This window comes from Vulpes vulpes, chromosome 2 (assembly GCF_048418805.1).
Source record: "Vulpes vulpes isolate BD-2025 chromosome 2, VulVul3, whole genome shotgun sequence".
NCBI lineage: Eukaryota > Metazoa > Chordata > Mammalia > Carnivora > Canidae > Vulpes > Vulpes vulpes.
Window position 1 is genome coordinate 19,057,988 of NC_132781.1, and position 20,461 is coordinate 19,078,448.

The 20,461-nt window shown below is 52.9% G+C and overlaps 2 protein-coding genes across 12 annotated transcripts; one reads left to right on the forward strand and one right to left on the reverse strand.

Annotated features, from left to right (window-relative positions):
- Positions 1-1,995: 1,995 nt before the first annotated feature.
- Positions 1,996-9,927, forward strand: ATXN7L3 (ataxin 7 like 3). 4 transcript variants are annotated; one of them, XM_072747051.1, is made up of 13 exons: positions 1,996-2,469; positions 3,833-3,943; positions 4,237-4,369; positions 4,575-4,746; positions 4,926-5,023; positions 5,229-5,251; positions 5,558-5,624; positions 5,779-5,864; positions 6,177-6,245; positions 6,519-6,562; positions 6,835-6,906; positions 7,001-7,158; positions 7,272-9,927. In XM_072747051.1, the coding sequence occupies exons 2-13, from the start codon at positions 3,893-3,895 to the stop codon at positions 7,418-7,420; spliced, it is 1,122 nt and encodes a 373-aa protein (XP_072603152.1). In that variant the 5' UTR covers positions 1,996-2,469; positions 3,833-3,892; the 3' UTR covers positions 7,421-9,927. The 4 variants fall into 4 exon arrangements, with proteins under 4 accessions (XP_072603152.1, XP_072603154.1, XP_072603153.1 ...); XM_072747053.1 differs by having other exon boundaries at positions 5,836-5,864; XM_072747052.1 differs by having other exon boundaries at positions 5,579-5,624.
- Positions 9,928-10,004: 77 nt separating this feature from the next.
- TMUB2 (transmembrane and ubiquitin like domain containing 2) lies at positions 10,005-14,268 on the reverse strand. 8 transcript variants are annotated; one of them, XM_025986946.2, is made up of 5 exons: positions 14,133-14,268; positions 13,459-13,583; positions 12,618-12,780; positions 11,533-12,099; positions 10,005-11,281 (listed from the first exon to the last, which is right to left on the reverse strand). In XM_025986946.2, the coding sequence occupies exons 3-5, from the start codon at positions 12,620-12,622 to the stop codon at positions 10,915-10,917; spliced, it is 939 nt and encodes a 312-aa protein (XP_025842731.1). In that variant the 5' UTR covers positions 12,623-12,780; positions 13,459-13,583; positions 14,133-14,268; the 3' UTR covers positions 10,005-10,914. The 8 variants fall into 8 exon arrangements, with proteins under 8 accessions (XP_025842731.1, XP_025842732.1, XP_072603157.1 ...); XM_025986947.2 differs by having other exon boundaries at positions 12,618-12,873; positions 14,133-14,227; XM_072747056.1 differs by having other exon boundaries at positions 12,618-12,873; positions 14,079-14,192.
- Positions 14,269-20,461: the final 6,193 nt, after the last annotated feature.

Below are 20,461 nucleotides of genomic sequence, written 5' to 3' on the forward strand. Positions count from 1 at the left end.
ACGGTTCACCTTGGGGACTCCTCATGGTCTATAGGGTTAAAGCCCATATTACTCAGCACACCTTTAGTCCTGTATGGTCTGACCTGCTCACCTCCTGCTGTTTATCCATCCATTCCCATGTTCCAGCCAATTCCCCAAACTGAGCCGTACTCCTGAAGCTTGCTGTTTGGGATGTCTAGTGCCTTCCCAGCCTGCCTTGTCCTAGTTCACGTCCCACTATAAGAAGACTTTACTGACCAACTCTCTTACATCATTTCATCTGTCCTTCTGGGCACCCCATCCTGTGTTCTCTCTTTCTCTTTTTAAAAATATTTTATTTGAGAGAGAGAGCACACAAACAGGAGCCGGGGTGGGGGGTGGAGGGTGGCAGAAGGAAAGGGAGCAGCAGACTCCCCACTGAGCAGGGATCCTCTATCCCAGAACCTTGGGATCATGACCTGAGCAGAAGTCAGACCCTTAAATGACTGAGCCACCCAGGCGCCCTCTTGTTTTTTATCAGAGTGTTTGGCAACTATTTTCTTACACTTTTGTCTACCGTACAAATTATGAACTTCTTGAGAAAGCACAACTGTCTTATTTCATCTTTGCATCCCAGCACAGGACACTGTAAGAATTCTTACAGCATGTAATAATAACAGCTACAATTTATAAAGCACTTACGCGGAGCTAAGAGCTTCACATGCACTGACCTATCAGTCCTCACAACCTAAGGAGATAGGTACTATCATTATTCCCGGTGACAACAGAGGAAACTGAGGCAACAGGAGTTCATTTGCTCGAGTTCATTTGCCAAGTCCACAGATTTAAATTCAAATCTGACTCCTGTTTTTAACCACTTAGGACTATTGCCTCAATGTTTGCTGAAGACCAAACAGTCAACAACGGCCCCCAGGTGTATGATTGAGGACTTTCCTCGTTTAATCCTATCTTCTAGGGGGAGGGGGCTGTCAGACCCCCGTTCCAACACTGCAGACCCAGAGAATAACCGAGGTGGAAGCGCCAGTCTGGGCACTGGTCGCGGCTAGGAAAGGCCTTTTCCTCCAGAAGGCAAAGGGGAACTCGGAGGGCGCGCGACCACGGGGAAGTACGACCCCGGGGAGTAGCGCGGGGTCGGGGGAAGGGTCTGGCCGGGGCCAGGCAAGCTGTCCGAGAGGTGGGGGGTCCAGCGTGGGTTCCGGAAGCAGGAAAGCCGAGCAGGTGTGGGATCTAAATTAGGCTGAGGGCGGGGAGGGCGCTCGGCTCAGAAGGACAGAGCTCGGCCTCCGCCCTCAGCGGAGGACCCTCATCTCGGGCGTTCGTTGGCTCGCAGGCCTGCAGTGGGCTGAGACCCGCCCAGAAACAGGGGATCGGAGGCTGGGACTAGCCCCTCTGGCTCCATAGCTTTTCTGCCTTGAGGTGCTAACAGAGCCCCACTTCAACTCCGGCCTCTTCCGAGAAGTGGCTGCACGCTACGGGGTAAATGCCGGCGTTGGGGCGCCGGGGGGCGGGAGGAGGTGTGTGTGTAGGGGGGGGGAAGAGCCGGGAGCCCCGAGGGAAGGGCGGGGGATCCTGGGCCGGAAGGCGTCCCAGGCTCGGCTGGAGCCGGCGCTCTCTTTCGACGCCACCCGCTGCCCCCGCCCCGGAGCCGGCCGGGACGGCACAACGTCTCCGCCCCCAGCGCACCGCGCACCTCACCTTGAACGGCGCTCCTCCCACCACCATCCTATTGGGCCGGCCGGACCGAGGCGAGACGGCGATTGGCCGAGGTGGCCGCCGAAGGCCCCGCCCATCTCCCCGCCCCCGTCCCCGTCCGCCGGTACTTTGGACGGCGGCGTGGCGCCCCTCCTCCCCGCCCGGTCCCCGCCCCCTGGAGCAAATGCTGCCGAGCTGCGGCCGCGGGGCAGATGCACGCGCTCGGGCCCTTCTAGCAGGCGCGAGCAGTCGCTGGGCGCGCGAAAGCGAAAGAAGGAAGAGGAAGGGAGGGCGGGGGCGGGGTGTTGAAGAGGGGCGGGAGGAGGAAGAGGAGGAGGTTGGAGCGCGCTCGCGCTTGGCCTCGCGCCCGCGCGGAGGGAGGGGGAGAGGGGCGCGCGCGCGCACGCTCGCGTTCTCGTTCGCTCCATCCATCCATCCTCCGGTCGCGGCACGCGCGCGCGCTCCGGGCTCGCGCCGCACCCCCCGCCCGGGAGAGGCGGGCTGGAGTGGGGGGCGGGGGGAGGGGCGCGCGGACGGCGCGCGGACTGCGCGCGGGCGGGGTGAGGTGAGGAGGAGGAGGCGGCGACGGGACGAGAAGGGAGGGGAAGGGGCCATGGCCGCCCGGTGAGGCGGCGAGGCGGGGGGGCGGCCCGACCCCCCGGCCCCGGGCCCTGGGCCCCGGGGAGAGGCGAGGACGGACCGACGGACATGGGGCTCCGGAGCAGCCGCCGCCGCCGCCGCCGCCGGAGGACGCGGCCCTGAGAGGCCGCCGGGCCCCGGCGCGGCCCCCCGGGCGGGGTGAGTACGGGACGGAGACGGGGACGGGGGAGGGGCCTGCGGGGGGCGGGGGGCGGGGCCCGAGGCGGGGCTTGGGCCCCCTCCCCCCAGGTCTGGGTCAGCGCCCCTTCCCCTCCCCCCGGGCCGACGCGGAAACGCCCGGCTTCCCCCGGCTTCCCGGCCCGGCCGGGGCCCCCAGCTCTCCCCCTGTCTGGGTCCCCCCTGGGCGGGGCAGGGACGGCCGGGGAGGGGGCGCGGGGCCTTTGTTAGGGAGCCAGGCCCCAGCCCCCGGGACAATAGAGACACCCTCCCGGACTCCTCTCCCCGGCCGGCTGGGGCTGTCGGCGGGCGGGGAAGGAGAGGGGCCGGGACGCGTCCCACTCTGCCCACTCTCTAGGGGTCGGTCTGTCCCGGACCGGCGCCGGCCTCGGGCGGCTCGGCTCTCCTCCCCCCAGTCGGTATGATGCAGCAGCAGTGCCGCAGGGACGGGGGAAGAGCCGAGGCCCGGCCTCCTACCCTCCCCGGTGCCCCTGGCTCATTTGTCAGTCCCCACCCCACTCTAGGCCGGCAGCTCCTTAAACTCGTACCCACCGTTAAGAGGGGCCCCGGACTGTGGGCGCTGTTTCAGAATCCTTTGGTGGGGATTCCTGGACTTTGGGGCTCTTGGAGAGACTTCCGGGCTGGTCCTGAGGGAGGGAGGGTGGTTATCTAAAAAGAAGAACAGGTAAGGGGAGTGCCCACTCCCGGCATGCCATCCCCACCGGGCTCTACCCCTCCTTCCTGCTCATGATGGCTAGAAATGCTCCTTCAGCTCTAGGTTTCTGTGGGCTCTGTGCCCCTTCTGTAGTCACAGGCTTATTTCAAGGGAAGACACAGTGGGGTGAAGGTTGTAGGGCTCTAGGGCCGTTCCTACTTCTGGTAGCAGTACCCCCCCAAGTGGACATCCTGGCTGAAAGCAGAGGTGACTCTGAGGAGAGCCTAGGGAAGGGGGGGGGGTGTATTTAGGAGTCTGTGCAGTTCTTTGCCACACCCTGTGGGTTTGCTTTGAGGCCTTAGAGTTCCTTCTCCTCCCCCTGCTGCATTGCACCATGGGTATGGAAGAGGGGTTTGAGTTTGGGGGACCTGGGGTGAGCTGCTGCCTCCTATGGACTCAGACTTGGACTGGTAGCAGAGTCCAGGGCCTGAGTTCAGTCCTGGGAAGGACTAGGCCGCCTTTGGGTTTCAGGCCCTGAAGGACCATCCAGACTTAGTGAGCCTAGGCCTTGGAGAAGGGTAGATCCTGATGCCAGCATTAAGCTCTGGGCAGTGAGGTGCAGAGGGGAGGTGGCAGTCTCCAGAGGTGTCTTGGACTCACACCAACATCCCCCCACCCCCATGTGTGCAGCCGTGTTGCCGCCCGCTGTGCTATGAGCAGTCAGAGCGCCGTCTCCACAAGAGTTTACAAATGAAAATGGAGGAAATGTCTTTGTCTGGCCTGGATAACAGCAAACTAGAGGTGAGGGCTCCCCCACGTGTGCCTCTAGTTCTTTCTCTTGATGTCTCTACGTCGCTATATCTGGCGTTCACACCAAAGAGGAATTTGGGTAGTCAGCCTGGTTCCTTAAAGGGAATAGCCAGCTGAAAAGGCCCAAGGCTCCGGAAGAAGAAAGGATGCGAAGTCAAGATGGGGAAAATGGCAAAGAAAGCATTATTTTTGGCCAGGGCGAGTTGGCAGATTTGGTTGGTGAGAGTTGCTCTCAGTCCAGGGGGCCAAGACTCCTGACCGTGGATGTTCTCCCCTGGGCCCAGGCCATCGCTCAGGAGATATACGCGGACCTGGTCGAGGATTCTTGTTTGGGATTCTGCTTTGAGGTACACCGGGCTGTCAAGTGTGGCTACTTCTTCCTGGACGACACGGACCCTGATAGCATGAAGGATTTTGGTGAGCTTCAGGGTTGAAGGAGAGCCATCCGGCCCCTGTCCCGGGGATACTTGCAAGTTCCTTCTCTGGAAACTGCACCAGACGTAGTACCTGGGGCTCCTGTGAGCCCAGGCAGGGGGTTTCAAGAGGCCATGGGGCCATGGGCGGGAGACAAGAGGTGAGGGTCCCCTGCCCGCCCTGATCGCCACGCCTCTCCTGTCCCCAGAGATCGTGGACCAGCCGGGGTTGGACATCTTTGGACAGGTTTTCAACCAGTGGAAGAGCAAGGAGTGTGTCTGCCCCAATTGCAGCCGTAGTATTGCTGCCTCTCGCTTCGCTCCCCATCTGGAGAAGTGCCTGGGAATGGGCCGGAACAGCAGCCGCATCGCCAACCGCCGGTGAGGGCGTCTCTCTCCGCTAGAACCAGAGATGCTGGTCCCACCTCTTGTAACTTGTGGCATGGTGTAGTCCCCCAGGGGCATTGGTAGGGCACAGAGGGTGATTCGTGCTTGGCCTCTGTGGTTGGGGGCAGAGAGAGGTAGCTGTCTTGACCCTTTCTCTTCCCTTCTGTTGGTAGGATTGCCAATAGCAACAATATGAACAAGTCAGAGAGTGACCAAGAGGATAACGATGACATCAATGACAACGACTGGTCCTATGGCTCAGAGAAGAAAGGTGTTTGGGGATTTGGGGAAACTGGCTGGGGGGGCGGGGGGATGCAGCCCATCAGGGTGAGGCGGGCAAGCAAGAATTGGGTATGTAAGGGTCACAGGTCGTTATATTGAATGAGAAGGGGAGAATGTAGCTTTGTGCTTTTCTGTAGGGGTCCTTAGATTGAAGGCTTAAGATGATCCTCTCCTTTCTTTTTTGTCCTACACAGCCAAGAAGAGAAAATCGGACAAGGTGAGAGCCGGGGCGAGCATGAGGGCAATTGGGGCGAAGGACGGATACCCTCCCTTATGGGCAGGGAGTCCTCGGGTATCTTGACTCAAGTCTGAGGTCATCGGGTGCCTCTCTGGGTTTCGGGATGAGGGTGTCTGGTGGGCAGGAGGGCCACGGAGGCCTTGGTGGGAGTAGGGGAGGAGGAAATACGGGTAGGTGGGCCTCTTACTGGGGAGCAAGAGTAGGAATTTGAGGATGTTTCTTTGTCAAATCTTTTTTCCTTCCCTGGGTTCTCGGCTCCCCCTTATCGTTACCCTTTCCCCAAAGCTGTGGTATCTCCCATTCCAGAACCCCAATTCCCCTCGAAGATCCAAGTCTTTAAAACACAAAAATGGTGAGTGGGGCTTAAACAATGGGGATGATCTTAGCTGCGTCTTTCGGGACTCATTGCTGGAGGGTGGAGGTGGGGGGCTTAGGGGACAGGGGGATGATCGAGGGAGGGCCTGTGATCCTTCTGTCACCCCCACTTCCTCTCTGGTTATTTTCAGGGTTCTCTGTCTGTACCTCTGCATCAAACACCCTTCCCCTTCTTTTTTCTTCTTCAGGGGAACTTAGCAATTCGGATCCTTTTAAGGTGAGTAGGTACTGCCCCTCTCAGGTTCTCTCTTGTTTTCCTTTTGAGTTGGGCGGGATTTGGACAGGTGGGGGGATCAGACTCCTGATGGCTCGAAGCACTAGATGGGATATTGAGATCTTGCATATTCTTGTGATTGCTGGGTCTCAGCCCCTCCCTGATGCACAGGTGGGATGGGAAGAATCACTAGCAAACTGCTGGGTAGTCCCAGGGCCCTCCCAAGTAGAGAAGGGTGAGAGGGACTGGTTCCCCACCCCAGTCGGGCCCTTCCTCCTCCCTCTTGGGCTGACCTGTACATTTGGTTTTCCCCAGTATAACAACTCAACTGGGATCAGCTACGAGACCCTGGGGCCGGACGAGCTGCGTAACCTGCTCACCACGGTGAGAGACCAGGGAAGGGGAGGCCCTTGGGAGTGGGCTGGAGTCGCAGGCAGTGGTCATGTCTCTGGAGGAGGCTGGTGACAGCAGTCAGGGCCACATAGCTCCCTCTCTCTGGAATTAGGTTTTCTGGCCAGCGGTGGTCTGGGACAGGCTGTTCTGGACACCTTGGGGCCGTTGCTGCTTGTGCAATGTAGCATTTGTACAGAAGAGAATGTCTAGGGTCTAGAGTAGGCTCCCCTCCATCCCTCCTTTCAGCTTATATTCCTCTTCCAGCAATGTGGGGTGATTTCTGAACACACCAAGAAGATGTGCACAAGGTGAGCTCAGAACCTAGAAAGGGGGCCAGGGGGCCCTCCTGCACACTCACCCTGGGCTTGGGTCGGGAGTACCCTTGGACTTGAGCAATGGGGCTCCCACCCTTCCCCTCCCTCCTCTGATGGTCAGGCCTTAGGCCACAATCTGGGGGCACTCTGTTTATCCCTTCCCCGTCTGTCTATTCCTCCCACCTCTGCTGAGGGAAGGGGCCTCACCTGAGTTCCTCAGACCTTTCTTGCTTTGTCAGAGTTTTAAGTGGTTGTCTTCCCACTAGGTCCCTGCGCTGCCCCCAGCACACAGATGAGCAGCGGCGAGCCGTGCGGATTTATTTCCTTGGACCCTCAGCGTAAGGGACCCTCCTGGCAGGGTGGTAGGCCAGGGAAAAGTAGGATGATGATGGGTAGCCCTGAACGCCTTCTGTGCTCCCTCTCTTCTTCCAGCGTCCTCCCAGAGGTCGAGAGTTCCCTGGATAATGACAGCTTTGACATGACTGACAGCCAGGCCCTGATCAGCCGGCTTCAGTGGGACGGCTCCTCTGACCTTTCACCCTCTGATTCAGGCTCCTCCAAGACGAGTGAGAATCAGGGATGGGGTCTAGGTAGGTGATACATGTGGGCCCCATAGGCTGTCTGCTCAAAGCTGGGGTTGTGGGGACACCCTGTGTTCCCTCACACAGCCCAGCCCTCATCCCTGGTGCCTCTTTCTCTTTAGGTACCAACAGCTCCGAGTCACGGAAAACTAAGAAAAAGAAATCCCATCTGAGCCTGGTAGGGACTGCCTCCAGCCTAGGCTCCAACAAGAAGAAGAAGCCAAAGCCACCGGCACCCCCGACGCCCAGCATTTACGATGACATCAACTGACTTGGGTGCAAGGGATAGCCATTGGCTGAGCAGAGCCCTCTCTCCCAACCCCCACCCAGGTGGCAAAGCCTGGCAAATGGACGGCTGCTGGGGGTTTGGGCTTGGGAAGCTTGGTGGGCCAGGCAGGCAGAGGATCCAAATATGCGCCCCTGGGGGGTGTCAGGGTCCTCTGCGATGGAGCATGACCCCTTGGCATGCAGGACTCAGACCTGGACATATTATGCCTTGGACATAAGTTTGGTGGGAGGCAGTTTTCCTATTTATTCTGTGAGTTACTGGATGTCCAGCTAGGCCAGGGGCCTGACCTGGGCACTGTGCCAGGGCACTGCCTGCCCCCCACCCCAGGAACTGGACTAAGCCCTGCCGAGGAGCATTGTGGCTACCCGGGAGGCTGTGGGTTGGCAGCTGAGCCTGGAGGGGGCCTCCCCCAGCTGCCCTCAGCAATGTGAATGGGTCCGGTGCTTGGAGCTGAGGGGCAGGGCTGGGCGTGTCCTGTCTGTGTGCAGAATCCTATCCAACGCCCCCAATCCCAGGGGTAGGCAGGCACAGCAAGCTGTCTGCTGAGGTGGGCGTCCAGAACTGCCACCGCCTTCCCTGCCCCGCACAGGGGCAGCCCTTTCCCCTCAGTCCCCAGGGGCCTCCTTGGCAGCAGGAGCTGTCCTTTTGTTGTTGGGTGCCAGGAAAGGGCCTCCAGCCTCTACAGCTTCAAGGAATGGGCAAGGGGAGGGTAGGAAGAGGGAGCTGTGTATCAAAATGACTACCCCCCCCCACCCTACCTTTCCTCCCTGACCCAGGGCTGGTGAGGAGTGGGGCCCCAAGGTGAGAGGGAACGGTGCTGCTTTATTTGAAATGTTTTCTTACCTCATTCCCTGCCCCAGGAAGGGGCCCAGCCTCACCCTCCTGGGGTGGCCCCATGTTCCTCCCGCCTACCCTGCCCCACTGCCCTAGCAGGGCAGTCCAAGTTCCCAACTGCTGCTTGCTACCCCCCTCCTTCACCTTGCCCAGCTTCAGTTCCTCTCTCGATGCTCCTGCCTCCAACGCCTGCCCTGTTTCCCCTTCCTTAGCCGCTTTTAAGTTATTTATTCTGTACTTGTGGTTTGGGGCTCTGAGGAAAATCCTGATCTTTTCCCTCTCCCCCTTTGCTAGGAGTTGGGGTGGGAAGAGGCTAGTCTCTGTGCTCTGGGTTGTCAGTGGAGGGGGAAGGGGTGTCATGCCTAGGCATCACCCCTCTGTGGGACTACCATGCCAGTGTGCCCACCTGCCTGGTCTACATCCCGAAGAGATGTACTGTTCCACCTCCACATGGGCACCATCGCTTCCAAGAGCCGAGCTGGAGGACTACAGTCTGGGCTGGGAGCAGAGCTGACTGACACAGGGATGGAGTTGACCCTGAGCCATGTTCTCTGGCATTTGCTGGTTGTGAACCCTGCCCTCTTCCCAGGAGGAGCCATCCCACATTTGGGTAGCTAGTACCCAGGACTGGTCGGACTAATTTGGGTTAGGGACCCTAGAGGGTTAAGGGAACAACAAGAGATAGGGCTGCAGTACCGTCTGGAACCCCAATCACCCCCCACCACCCCCCACCAGGGGGGTTCTGATTGTGGCTGATGCCTGGTTACAAATTGGTTTTTAACCCAAGAATTGTGATTATTTTTTAAAAAGCCAAACAAATTTTGGCAGGAGTTAGAATAAATCCTGGGGCCTGGGCTCCTCTGTTCTTGACCCTCCATAGTCTTCTCCCTCTAAGGGGAAGCCAGAGGGAAAGGAGGATTTCAGCCAGCCTCCAGCCTGCTTCCAAATGAAGTCTTGGGAGTGGCTGAAGGTGAAGGGGGGAAGGCCAAGGGCCATTCTCCCTTCTGAGAGGCAGCTGCAGCTCAGGCCCTACCATACCCTTTCCCCTCTGGCCTCTCCCTTTCCCCCCTCTGCTTGGAGGAGGGAGAAGTGGGAAGTAGTTTGGGAACTGGTTTGTCCACATCCACTTCCCCATTGTTCCTTGGCCCACCCTCAGGGCAGAGCCCCCTGCCCAAGCTGGGTAAGTGATGGGCTTGGTCCAGCAGGGACCCTGAGGGAGCAAACCCCTTTCCTTCTGGGGAGAGTGTGCCCCCCTACCATGTAGTTGAACAGGGGCTAGGAGCTCTCCACTCCCCTCTAACAGCAGGCTGTGTGGGTTTCAATTCCCATCCTTCCCACCCCAGCTAGGTGTCGTCCACCCTGTATCCTATCATGTGTCTGAGTGTGTGTGGGGGGGTTCTGTACTAATTTCCATGGCCGGTGGCTTTTCCTTCCATGCATCACTCCCCCCCGCATGCCCAGGGGCCACCCGCCTGGCATTACCGCATGCTGGGGTCATTGGGGGAGGGGGGTGGGGCTCACGCTGTCCTGTGGTCTTGAGATTTTTATTTTTGCATATGTAATCCATCCTGTACAGGTAGCTAACTTTGTAAACGCTGTGTATTTCCCCTGCCCCCATGGCTGCTGGTGTAAATAAACTGCATCTCCCATTGGTAGCCTGGCCTACCCACCCTCATTACCATGTTGATGGGGGCAGAGCAAAGCCATTCTCTTAACATCACAGAAAAGAGGCTTTACAGCCACAAAATGGAACTTTATTTAGTCACAAACACTGACCCTCCATCCAAGAACCCCAGAGGCAAGGGCCTGGGGCCCAGGGCTCCATACCCAGAGCTCGTCCTTGGAGTTGGGCAGGATAGGACACTGGCTGAGAGCCAGAGCTGTCTCTTGCTTACAGCCTTAGGCCTAGGGTAGCAGCAGCTGTGGCTTGGCCTCTCCCAATGCTGGGGGCTTGGCTTTGTGCCCCAATCCCCTTCCTGACTGAGCTCTATAAAGGACTATTTTAAAAAAAAAAAAAAAATACAAGCAAAGTGCTTTGAAAAAAGGGGAGAACACTGGAAACTATCCAGAACACAGAGAACACCCTATTCCTGCTACAGGGGTGGAGGGAGAAGGTAGAGGCCGCTAGGTGCCTACACAGAAAGCTGACACGACCTTCATTCCTGCTGTGTGACTTTAGTCTCAAAAGATGGATATTCCCTTAAGAAACAGAAAACTACTCCAGGCTCCCTACAGAAGTATGCTGGGGCCATGCTGAGCTGCCCTGGCAGGCAGCCCTGGGTACTGAGGAGCAGACATGCAGGACAATGAAAAGAGCTAGGGCCACAGCTGGGAGGGAATCCTTGGAGCCCTGGCTCCCCGCTGAGCTGGGCCACCAGCTCAGCTCTGAACTTTAGGACCTAAAAAGTGAAAGAAGATGACATCCTTGTTTCTACCTGAGTTGTGCTTGCACAGAGGTGGGATGTCTGTACCCTCGTAGACGTGGAGGGGAGGCCCTGTACCTGCTTCCTATGTCCTAGGGAGGAGGACCCGCCACATCCTTTCCACCCTTCCCCTCCCAAGCCCTTGGGCCCAGCTCTGGCCAGGAAAGGGGGGAGGCCATTAAGGAGGAAGACCATGCCTTTCATTTTCCCCCTATGTCCTTATCGTCCATACATCCCAAATACTAGGAAACTAAAGAAGACTGTGACCCCCACCAGGGAGACAGTGGCAGGTGCTGTGAAGAACTGGCGGTAATTGATACGGAAGTACCAGACCACGCCCAACAGCACCACGAACACAGGCACCATGAGGCTGCCCACACTGACGCCAAGGCTGGGGGGTTCGGTGGCCGAGGAGGGGGCCAAGGAGGCTGAAGGGCCTGGAACAGCTGACCCTGGGGGTGAGCGGTGGCAGTGAATCACACAGTTGTCGGTAATGTTCAGGGAACGCAGTGTGCGGGCTGGGTCCTGCAGCAGACGGCCCTGGTAGATCAGTTTCATCTGGCTCTCTTGTCCAGGGAAATATTTACTGGAAGGATGAGAGAGAGAGAGAAGGAAAGACAAGGCGAGGAATGAGAAGGCAAACGGGCCGGGACCAACAAAACAGGACAATGAGGGAAGAACTGAAGGGTGAGTTTCTGAGAAGGATCCCACCCACCCCTAGTGGGGGCTGGACCTGATAGATCCCTGCCACTCCCAGGTGGGTACCAGCCTCCTCTTGGGTGACCAAGGGCTGAGGGCATAGGGTATGAGCAGCCTCCCACTCTCCAGTCCACTCACCTCTTCAGGGCACCCACAGTATCCTCCGGCCTGGCCACAGCCAGCTCCTCGGTGTCATTGAGGAATTTGAGCCGCACACTGATGAGGCCAGGGCTGGGAGGGAAGCAGCTGCTATCCTCAGATCTCAGGGGGGCCTCTGGACTGCTGCTTTCTGGGCCCGCTTGTCTTTTGGGCAGGCCTTGGATGTCAAGCAGATGCTCAAGGCTCGGCTCAATACCACCCCCAGCTCCAGGCTCCCCTGTGGAGTCTCCCCCACCTTCGCCAGCCTCTTCAGCCTTCTCATCATTACTCTCTGATGGATGGGGGAGTTCAGCTGGCTCTGGGGTGCCTTGGCCTGCTACTAGATGGTCCACATGCCCCAGGTGGAGGACGGATGTGTCTCCAGCTGACACAATGGTGCCCAGGAGCTGGTTGCTACCGCTGTCTGCTACGTAGGTAGAGAGCCAAGCTAGGACCAAGGCTAGAATCAGCACCACCACACCTGCCACCACAGTCACCTCATTACCCACACCCTCAATGAGGGTGACATCAGAGAGCTCCATGGCCTGGCTGCTGACTGGGTCGACACTGCAGGAACAAAGGGGGGCATAACATCAGCAGGGTATATAGGGTTGCAACCAGGTTCCTAGTTTGTTTAGGTCCTAACTGACCCAATGCTGAAAGAAAATACAATTCGGTGTCCTGTAGAAGGGAGAACAAACCGTCCTACCTCTGGACCTCCAACCTAAAGCTAAGGACTTAACCCTTTGCCTCTATTGTTAGACACTAGTTTTCAGGTTCCACATCTTCCCCCTCTCACATTTCAAGCTCCCAGTGAGCACGGATCACCGGGAAAACCTAGTGGCTTTGTTTGGTGACTGCTGCTGCAACTGGCTGTTGTTTTTTTGTAGGTAGGGGAAATTTTTTTTGCTTTTTTGCGCCCTGAGTTCCTCTGGGATTTCTATCAGTTGGTCTAGCAATGATGCCCCCCTGAGAAGCCTCCAAGGTGGCTTCAGAAAGACCAAAAACTATGAAATGTTTTATTTTAGGGTCTTCTGGAGGCATAGTGCAGCCACTCTTGCCAGAATGTCTCATTTGAACCCTACCTCATTCACGGTCACGTATTCAGGTTCTGATGTCAAGAACCAAAAATTTAATTTTCCGTCAGAAGCATAGACCATCCCAAAAGGACACATCTGTAGGGGCCAGCAGCAGACATTATGCAGCAGGCACTGTTGTCTGCCCACCTCTGAAACTCTTCTGAAAGTCCTAGGGAGCAAAGGAGGACAGGCACGAGAAACACTACCCTCCTGGGTCACCACAGGCTCACAACGGCAAAACCACCACCTAAGTGGAAAGGATCTGGAAAAGATTCCAAAACAGCTCTCACAAACCATATCCCTCTCTCTCTTCATGTACTGTATAGGTTTCCCTTGGCAATTTCTTAGAAAGGCAAGAAGGACCTGGGCTTGCTCCTTAGAGTGCCTTTTCTTTCCCTTGGAGAATGTGCGGCTTTCACAGCTATCCCCAGGCAAATCCAATCCAATGATTATCATTAATAGACCATCCTCACAATACCTATAAAAACCTCATTATACTTATCTACCTGTCCATCTCTCCCTACTAGGCTTCTGGAAAACAAGGATCACCATGTATTTTTCTATGTACCCTAGTGCTCAGTATAATGCCATAGTAGCTGCTGGAAGAATACTTGTGGGACATATCAACATCTCAATAGCTTCCACATCCTTATTTAGAACATGGGCCCTGGAGTAAAAACAAAAACAAAACAAAACAAAACAAAAAAACCAAAAACCAAAAAACACCGAAAAACAAAAAGCCTAATTATAATCCCAGCCTTGCCTCTTACTAGCTCTGTAATCTCGGACAACTTTCTCAGGGCCTCAGCTTTTTCATCAGTAAAATGGGGTTAAAAATAGTACCTACCTCATAAGGTTGTTTTGACGGTGACGGGAAATCATCGAAGCAAAATACTTAGCACAGTGTCTGGCACATTGCAGTAGTTCAATAAATAAATGGTAGCAATTACTTATCGCTTCCACAACTAGCCCCTAATGGTAAGAAGGTTAATGTCACCGACCCTGATTTACAGAAAAGGAAATTGCAGCGAATAGAAGCGAAAACGACTGGCACAGACACACGGCACTTTCGTGGGCAGGGGCCAAGCAGGACCCCAGGTCTCCCGCCTCAGAGGCCTTTGCTGTCTTCTCAGTCTGTGGGCGACCCGGACCGCGCGGTGAGGAGGGGTCCCGACCCTGCCTTTTCTGAGGCGAAGGCTCCGCGTGGGGCGGCCCTATTCCCGCGGGGCTGGAGAGGAGTCCGTGGACCCACCCGAGAGAAAGGCTGCCTGGTCCCTGGCCGCCAAGCTCAGTTCTCCCGGCCCGTAAGGGGTAGAGACCCGTGAGGGGGCCACAAACCATCCACACCCCTCAAACTTCGGGGCGGGGCTGGGGGCCTGGGGGCGGGGCTTGAGGACGCGAGGAGTCATGGGAAATTAAAGGAGGACTGAACCGGTACTGTGCTTGGATAGAGAAGGAGTTCCTCACCTGAAACGGCCAGACTAAGTGTTTTGACTTCGCTAGGACGGCCCATGGACTCACCTTTCCGTAGGGGCCGGGGGAGGGGCTGGTATCCCCGATTCTGTCCAGGGTCCCGTCTCTTCCGGCTTCTCCCGGAAGCTGTTTGAATCAGAGACAGGAAGTCCCGCCTCCGCGCTGTGCACTGATGGCGTAAGTCTACGTAAGGCGGGCTGACGTAAGCGTATTCTTTAATAGGGACAGGTTTCTCAGCGGAAGGAGGGGCGGAGTTATTGTTGGCGGAATCAGCGCCCTTCTGGGGCGGGGCCACGCTCAGTGGGCGGGGCCTAAAGAGCCCCTGGGTGAGGGGCGGGGCCACATGGAGTTGGGGGAGGTGCTTGGGAGAAGGCGTGGCTTCGCGTCTGGAAGACCGGCGTGCTGGCAAAGCCGGGCGGAACATGAGCGGCGCTTGCCTCATCCCGGCGTGTTCTTCCGGCCTTTCTCCCAGCCTCCCGAGCTGGCTGGGTTTATCATCGCTCTGTAACGCGCCTTAAGCTCCTGGTTAGCGAGATCAGTAGGGACTGGGCTCTCTGACCTCCAAAAGTTCAACTCAGGGCTAGTCAGAAGACGGGGCCATTTAGTCACCATTCGGGTGGTCCAAGGATGCGGCCCCAGGTAGTGTGAGACCTTGGTAAATAAGGCGAGAAAGCATTTCAAAGACGGCACAGATTCAGCGCAGACTTAAGGCCCAAGAAAAGGAGCCCAGAAAGAAAAAAAAAAGGAAAAAAAAGGCTCAGCTCCCAAAAACGTAGCCGGATATTGCAATTAAAATTCTTTCGAGTTGGGGATCCCTGGATGGCTCAGCGGTTGATCCTGAGTCCTGGGATCGAGTCCCGCATCGGGCTCCCTGCATGGAGCCTGCTTCTCCCTCTGCTTCTCTCTCTGCCTCTCTCTCTTTCTGTGTCTCTCATGAATAAATAAGGTTTCAGCTCAGGTTATGACCTCAGGGTCATGAGATTGAGTCCCCCCAAGGGGCTTCCAGATTTAGCGGGGAGTCGGCTTGGAACTCTTCCTCTCCCTTTGCCCCTCCCCCTTGCTCTCTTTCTCTCTCTCCAAAATAAATAAGTCTTAAAAAAGTTTTTTCAAAAAAAAAAAAAAGTTTTTTCTTCAAAAGACATGTTAGGATTTTGTTGTTTTCTGACGAACTATTTATTGATTGAAGTATAAAAAAGGCAGACGAGGCAAATTCATAAGAGTTCAGTGGTTTTCACCAACACACCAATAGAGCCAGCACTCAGATAAAGAAATAGAAAATGATCCCAAAGCCCCCCCCCCCATGTTCTCTTCCAGCCACTAATTTACAAAGCATAGACACTATTATGACTTCTGTTACCATAGATGAGTTTTGTTTTTGCACTTTGTATGAATGGAATCAAGCCATCTGACTTATTCTTCTTTCCAAGTCTTATTGTGAAATACACATAAATTTACCACTTTAACCATTTCTAGATGGTTTTTTAAAAAACTTTGAGAGACAGCAAGGGCGTGAAAGAGAGAGCACAAGCAGTGGGGAGGGGTAGAGGGAGAAGCAGACTCCCCAGTGAGCAGGGAGCCCAATGTGGGACTTGATCCCAGGACCCTAAGATCATGACCTGAATTGAAGGCAAACGCTCAACCAACTGAGCCCTTTAGGTGTGCTCCACCCTGCTGTTTTAACCATTTTAAGCGGCTAATTCAGTGGCATTAAGTACATTCATAATGTACACCCATCATGGTTATCCATTTGCAATACCCATGCCTCCTTCCCACCTCCAATCTACTTTCTATGAATTTTCCTATTCCAGGTATCCCATATAAGTGGAATCATAAAATATTTGTCCTTTTTCCCAATTTGTATTGTATGATTGGCTTATTTCACTTAACAATGTTTTCAGGGATCATCCATGTTGTAGACCCTATCAAAATTTCATTCCTTTTATAGGCTGAATAATATTCCATTGTATGTATATGATCACTTTCTTCATCCATCCATCTATTAATGGACATTTGTGTTGTTTCCACGTTGCAGCTATTGTGCATAGTACTGCTATGAACATTGATGTGCAAGTATCTGTTTGAGTCCTTGCTTTCAACTCTTTTGTCTGGTTTCTTTTGATCAACTGTATGTTTGTAAAATGAAAGGTATTTTTAAATTTCTGCATACATGTATTTTGGGGGCTTAAAAATTTAGTGTTTTTATTTTGAAGAATGCAGGAGGGGTAGAGTACCATAGTACAGTTAAACAGAATTTTGAACAGTAAATAGAGGTTTACCAAGCAAAGTTCCAGAGAGAGTAGCAAGTTCAAGGGCTTTCAATACATGCTTGATGGAATGAATAAACCAAGGAGCCGAACCACTGTTAATGCTTCTGAGAGTTGGGCAGCCCTGGTGGCTCAGTGGTTTAGCAACACCTTCAGCCCAGGGCCTGATCCTAGAGACTCAGGATCGAGTCCCACATCGGGCTCCCTGCATGGAGCCTGCTTCTCCCTCTGCCTGTGTCTCTGCCTCTCTCTCTCTATGTCTATCATGAATAAATAAAATCTTTAAAAAAAAATGCTTCTGAGAGTTTATGTGCCAGGTACTGTGGTAAGTACTTCACATACACTATCTTATGGAGCCCTATCAAATAGCTATTATACCCATTTTATAGGCTTGAAAACTGAGGCTCATAAAGAATAAATAGTTGTCCAAACTATGCCACTAGTGCTTTAGCTAAAGTTGTCTAGTGCTTGTGCTCGAGCTCATTTTCACACTCTCTTGCTCTCTCTGTATATATATATATTCTTATTCTCAATATTTGGTCCCCTCCTTTTTTCATTCAACTATATGCCATGAAGCTTTTCCTATGTAATACTTTTCCTATGTAAGCTTTTCCTATGAATGTTTTTATAGTATCATAGCATAGCTTTAAGGTGCTCAACAGTATCATCTTCCGTGTTACATCATAATTTTTAAGCTATTATCTCATTTGGATGGACATTTAGATTGTTTTCAGTACTTTGTTTTCAAAGTATTTTCATAGGCATCTTTGTGTGTCTTTGATGACAGATTTTTGTACACACTCATGATGTTTTCCCTAGGATAATTCCTGAAAATGGGATTGCTGGATCAAAGGGTGTTCACATTGTTCAGGTTTTTGATCCATGTCTTCCAGAAGCGTGTACCTACTTCCATTCCCACGGCAGTGTGAGTGGCACCAACTACTGTTTCCCTTCCCAAAAAACAGGGTGAAAGTGAGAGAAAACAGGGAATAAATGAGGGAGATTCTGAGAGACGTGACAATCCTTGAAGATGTTATAAGGGGGAAAGAGCTGAGGGAAAGGGGGTAAGTGAAATCTAAGAAGGAAATAAATGACTGACTGAGCAATGACTTCTGAAGCCCAGCAGGGTAGAGCTGATGGCCATGGCTGCCCTGCTGAGGAGCCTACAAATCTGGCTTTTTCACTGCCCCAGGTACTGATCAATCTGTTTGGGATTAGGTACATACACTGTGTTTCCCAAACTGCATGGACTGACTTCTGCCAGAACACTTACCAAACTGCATTGTGGTTTTTATTTATTTATTTATTTTTATTTTTATTTTTATTATTTATTCATGATAGAGAGAGAGAGAGAGGCAGAGACACAGGCAGAGGGAGAAGCAGGCTCTATGCACCGGGAGCCCGACGTGGGACTCGATCCTGGGCCTCCAGGATCGCGCCCTGGGCCAAAGGCAGGCGCCAAACCGCTGTGCCACCCAGGGATCCCCCTGTGGTTTTTATTTTTAAGATTTATTTATTTATTTGGGGGAGACAGAGGGAGAGGGAGAGAGAATCCGAAGCACACTCCCTGCTGAGCATGGAGCCTGACATGGGGCTCTGTCTCAGGACCAGAGATCATCACCTGAGCCAAAATTGTGCCAGAGGCTTGCCGCACTGTCCCACCCAGGTGCCCCTGCATTGTTGTTTTTAATTTTTTTTTTTGTCTTACCAAATCCCTTAAAGGCAGGTGCTATATTTGTTTTTATTCCACTAGCCCCCAAATCAATTCCAGTGCCTGCCTACAGCAGTTACTTGGTAAAGATTTTTTAAATGAATGATGGATGTATTCAGAGAAGTTGGAGGGAAGACATGGGGAATTTGAGAGAGTTCTTCTGTCTGCTAGCCAAATGCGAAGTCTTTGTTTTTTTAAGATTTACTTATTTATTTATTTGACAGAGAGAGAGGGAGCAAGCTCACAAGCAGGGGGAGTAGCAGAGGCAGAAGGAGAAGCAGGCTCTTCACTGAACAGAGAGTCCGATGTGAGTCTCGATCCCAGAATCCACAGGCGCCCCCAAAGGTGAAGTCTTAAGATAGCCATGGCCATGAGGAAAATGGATGGAACAGAAAAGGAAGGACTGGCTAGGGATAAGCTGCTGGGATGAAGGGCTGAAAAAGTGGAGTTGGTGTAATGTATGGAATTACTATGTTGTACACCTGAAACTAATCACTGTATGTCAATCATACTTCAATAATACAATTTAAAAAAAAAAAAAGGAAAAAGAGGGGTGCCTCGGTGGCTTGGTTGGTTGAGCATCTGCCTTTGGCTCCGGGTCCTGGGATGGAGCCCCTCATCAGGCTCTCTGCTCAGCAGAGAGCCTGTTTCTCCCTCTCCCTCTGCCTGCTGCTCCCCCTGCTTCTGCAAGCTCTCTCTCTATCAAATAAATAAATGGAGTCCTTAAAAAAATGAAAAAGAAGGGAGGTTGAGTCTGGCAAAGAATGCATCTTATGAATGTGTACAGCAAACGACAAGATGCAGTTAAGAGTGTTTTGAAAGAGAGGCTCTCAGGGTTGGTATTTGAGGGTGGAGGAATTATGGGAGGAAAACAAGGAAAGAAGCCTGCAGTTGTTGGGACTCTTATCACCACCCAAAGCTGGCCTCTTTTGAAAATAATAGTGATAATAAAAAAATTAACAGTATTTTTAATTAATTAATTGAGAGAGTGCACATGCACACGAGTGGGGGGCGGGCAGAGGGAAAGTGAGAGAGAGAATCTTAGGCAGGTTCTACAGTCAACACAGAGCCCAACTGGGGGCTCTATCTCACGACCCTGAGTTCATGACAGTGAAATCAAGAGTCAGACGCTTAACTGACTGAGCCATCCAGGTGCCCCATAACAGAGTATTTTAATGGATCTGACCTCTTTGGACATTTTTAATGATATAGTTCATTAAATGTTTGCTTTTCTTAACCCTGGAACTTAGGTTTTTTTTTTTTTAACTTAGGCGTTTTTATAACTTTATGTGCAATTATTTTTTTAAATTTTTTTTCTTTATGTGCAATTAAGATGGATATAGAATGGTGAATGTATCTGTGATCTGAGAATGCTGCCTTAACCCAATGTGTAGATAGTAAATCTGTTTGACTAAAACTGCTCATTCCCTAACCACTTCATGTCATTCATTCCATGTTTGCCAATCAGATAGACAAAAGTGTGTCTGTTCCTTTGATTTCATTCATTGGATCACTAGTGAGGTTTCCAGTTTTTCATGTTTCATCAATCACTTTGTAAACTAATTGTTGGGCCTTTTGTGTTTTCTTCCCTTAAAAAATCTTTACCCAGGCTACTCTTAAGGGTGGCCCCACACTTAGACACTCCTGCTGCCCCTAAGGGTCATGATTAAAGTTACTTCTCATCCTGGGGCCTCTGGGTGGCTCAATCAGTTAAGCATCTGCCTTTGGCTCAGGTCATGATCTCAGGGTCTTGGGAGTGAGCCCTGCCTCGGGCTTCCCACTCAGCAGGGAATCTGCTTCTTCTATCTCTCCCCACTGCTTGTGCTGTCTCTATCTCTCAAATAAAATCTTAAAAAAAAAAAAAAAAGTTACTTCACATCCTCAAAAAAATTAATTTCAATAGAATCCATAGGTATCTCTTTGTAAAAAAATTACAAATATGAGAAAAAAAAAAACTTTAAAAAAATATAGTGGGGGACGCCTGAGTGGCTCAGTGGTTGAGCATCTGCCTTTGGCTTAGGGTGTGATCCAGGATTCCCAGGATCAACTCCCGCATCAGGCTTCCTGCATGGAGCCTGCTTCTCCTCCCTCTGCCTGTATCTCTGCCTCTTTTTCTATGTCTCTTGTGAATAAATAAAATATTTTTTAAAAAAACATAGTGGAATTGAAAGTTTTAAAAAATTTAAAATACGGACCATAAAATGCCCCATTGGCACAGGCCTTCTTCCCTCCCTGGAGGAGAATTCTTGGGCACCTGTCTCTGGGCCTTTTTCTCTTCATCTACAATCATGAGGTTTGGCTTTGTTGGCTGTACATATTGTATTCCAACCTGTTTCTTTCTCCTTAACAACAGTTTTGGCAATCTTTCCAAGGCCATGTCTGTGATGATCACTTGGCATCCC

Coding starts and splice junctions, on each gene's coding strand:
- TMUB2 (XM_025986943.2), bottom strand. CDS start 13,493: ATGATTTCCCGTCACCGTCAAAACAACCTTATGAG. Junction 12,100..13,458: donor CGTCAAAACAACCTTATGAG/GTAGGTACTATT, acceptor TTGTTCCTGCAG/TGTCGACCCAGTCAGCAGCC. Junction 11,282..11,532: donor ACTGTGGGTGCCCTGAAGAG/GTGAGTGGACTG, acceptor TCATCCTTCCAG/TAAATATTTCCCTGGACAAG.
- ATXN7L3 (XM_072747051.1), top strand. CDS start 3,893: ATGAAAATGGAGGAAATGTCTTTGTCTGGCCTGGATAACAGCAAACTA. Junction 6,563..6,834: donor ACCAAGAAGATGTGCACAAG/GTGAGCTCAGAA, acceptor TCTTCCCACTAG/GTCCCTGCGCTGCCCCCAGC. Junction 7,159..7,271: donor GAATCAGGGATGGGGTCTAG/GTAGGTGATACA, acceptor CTTTCTCTTTAG/GTACCAACAGCTCCGAGTCA.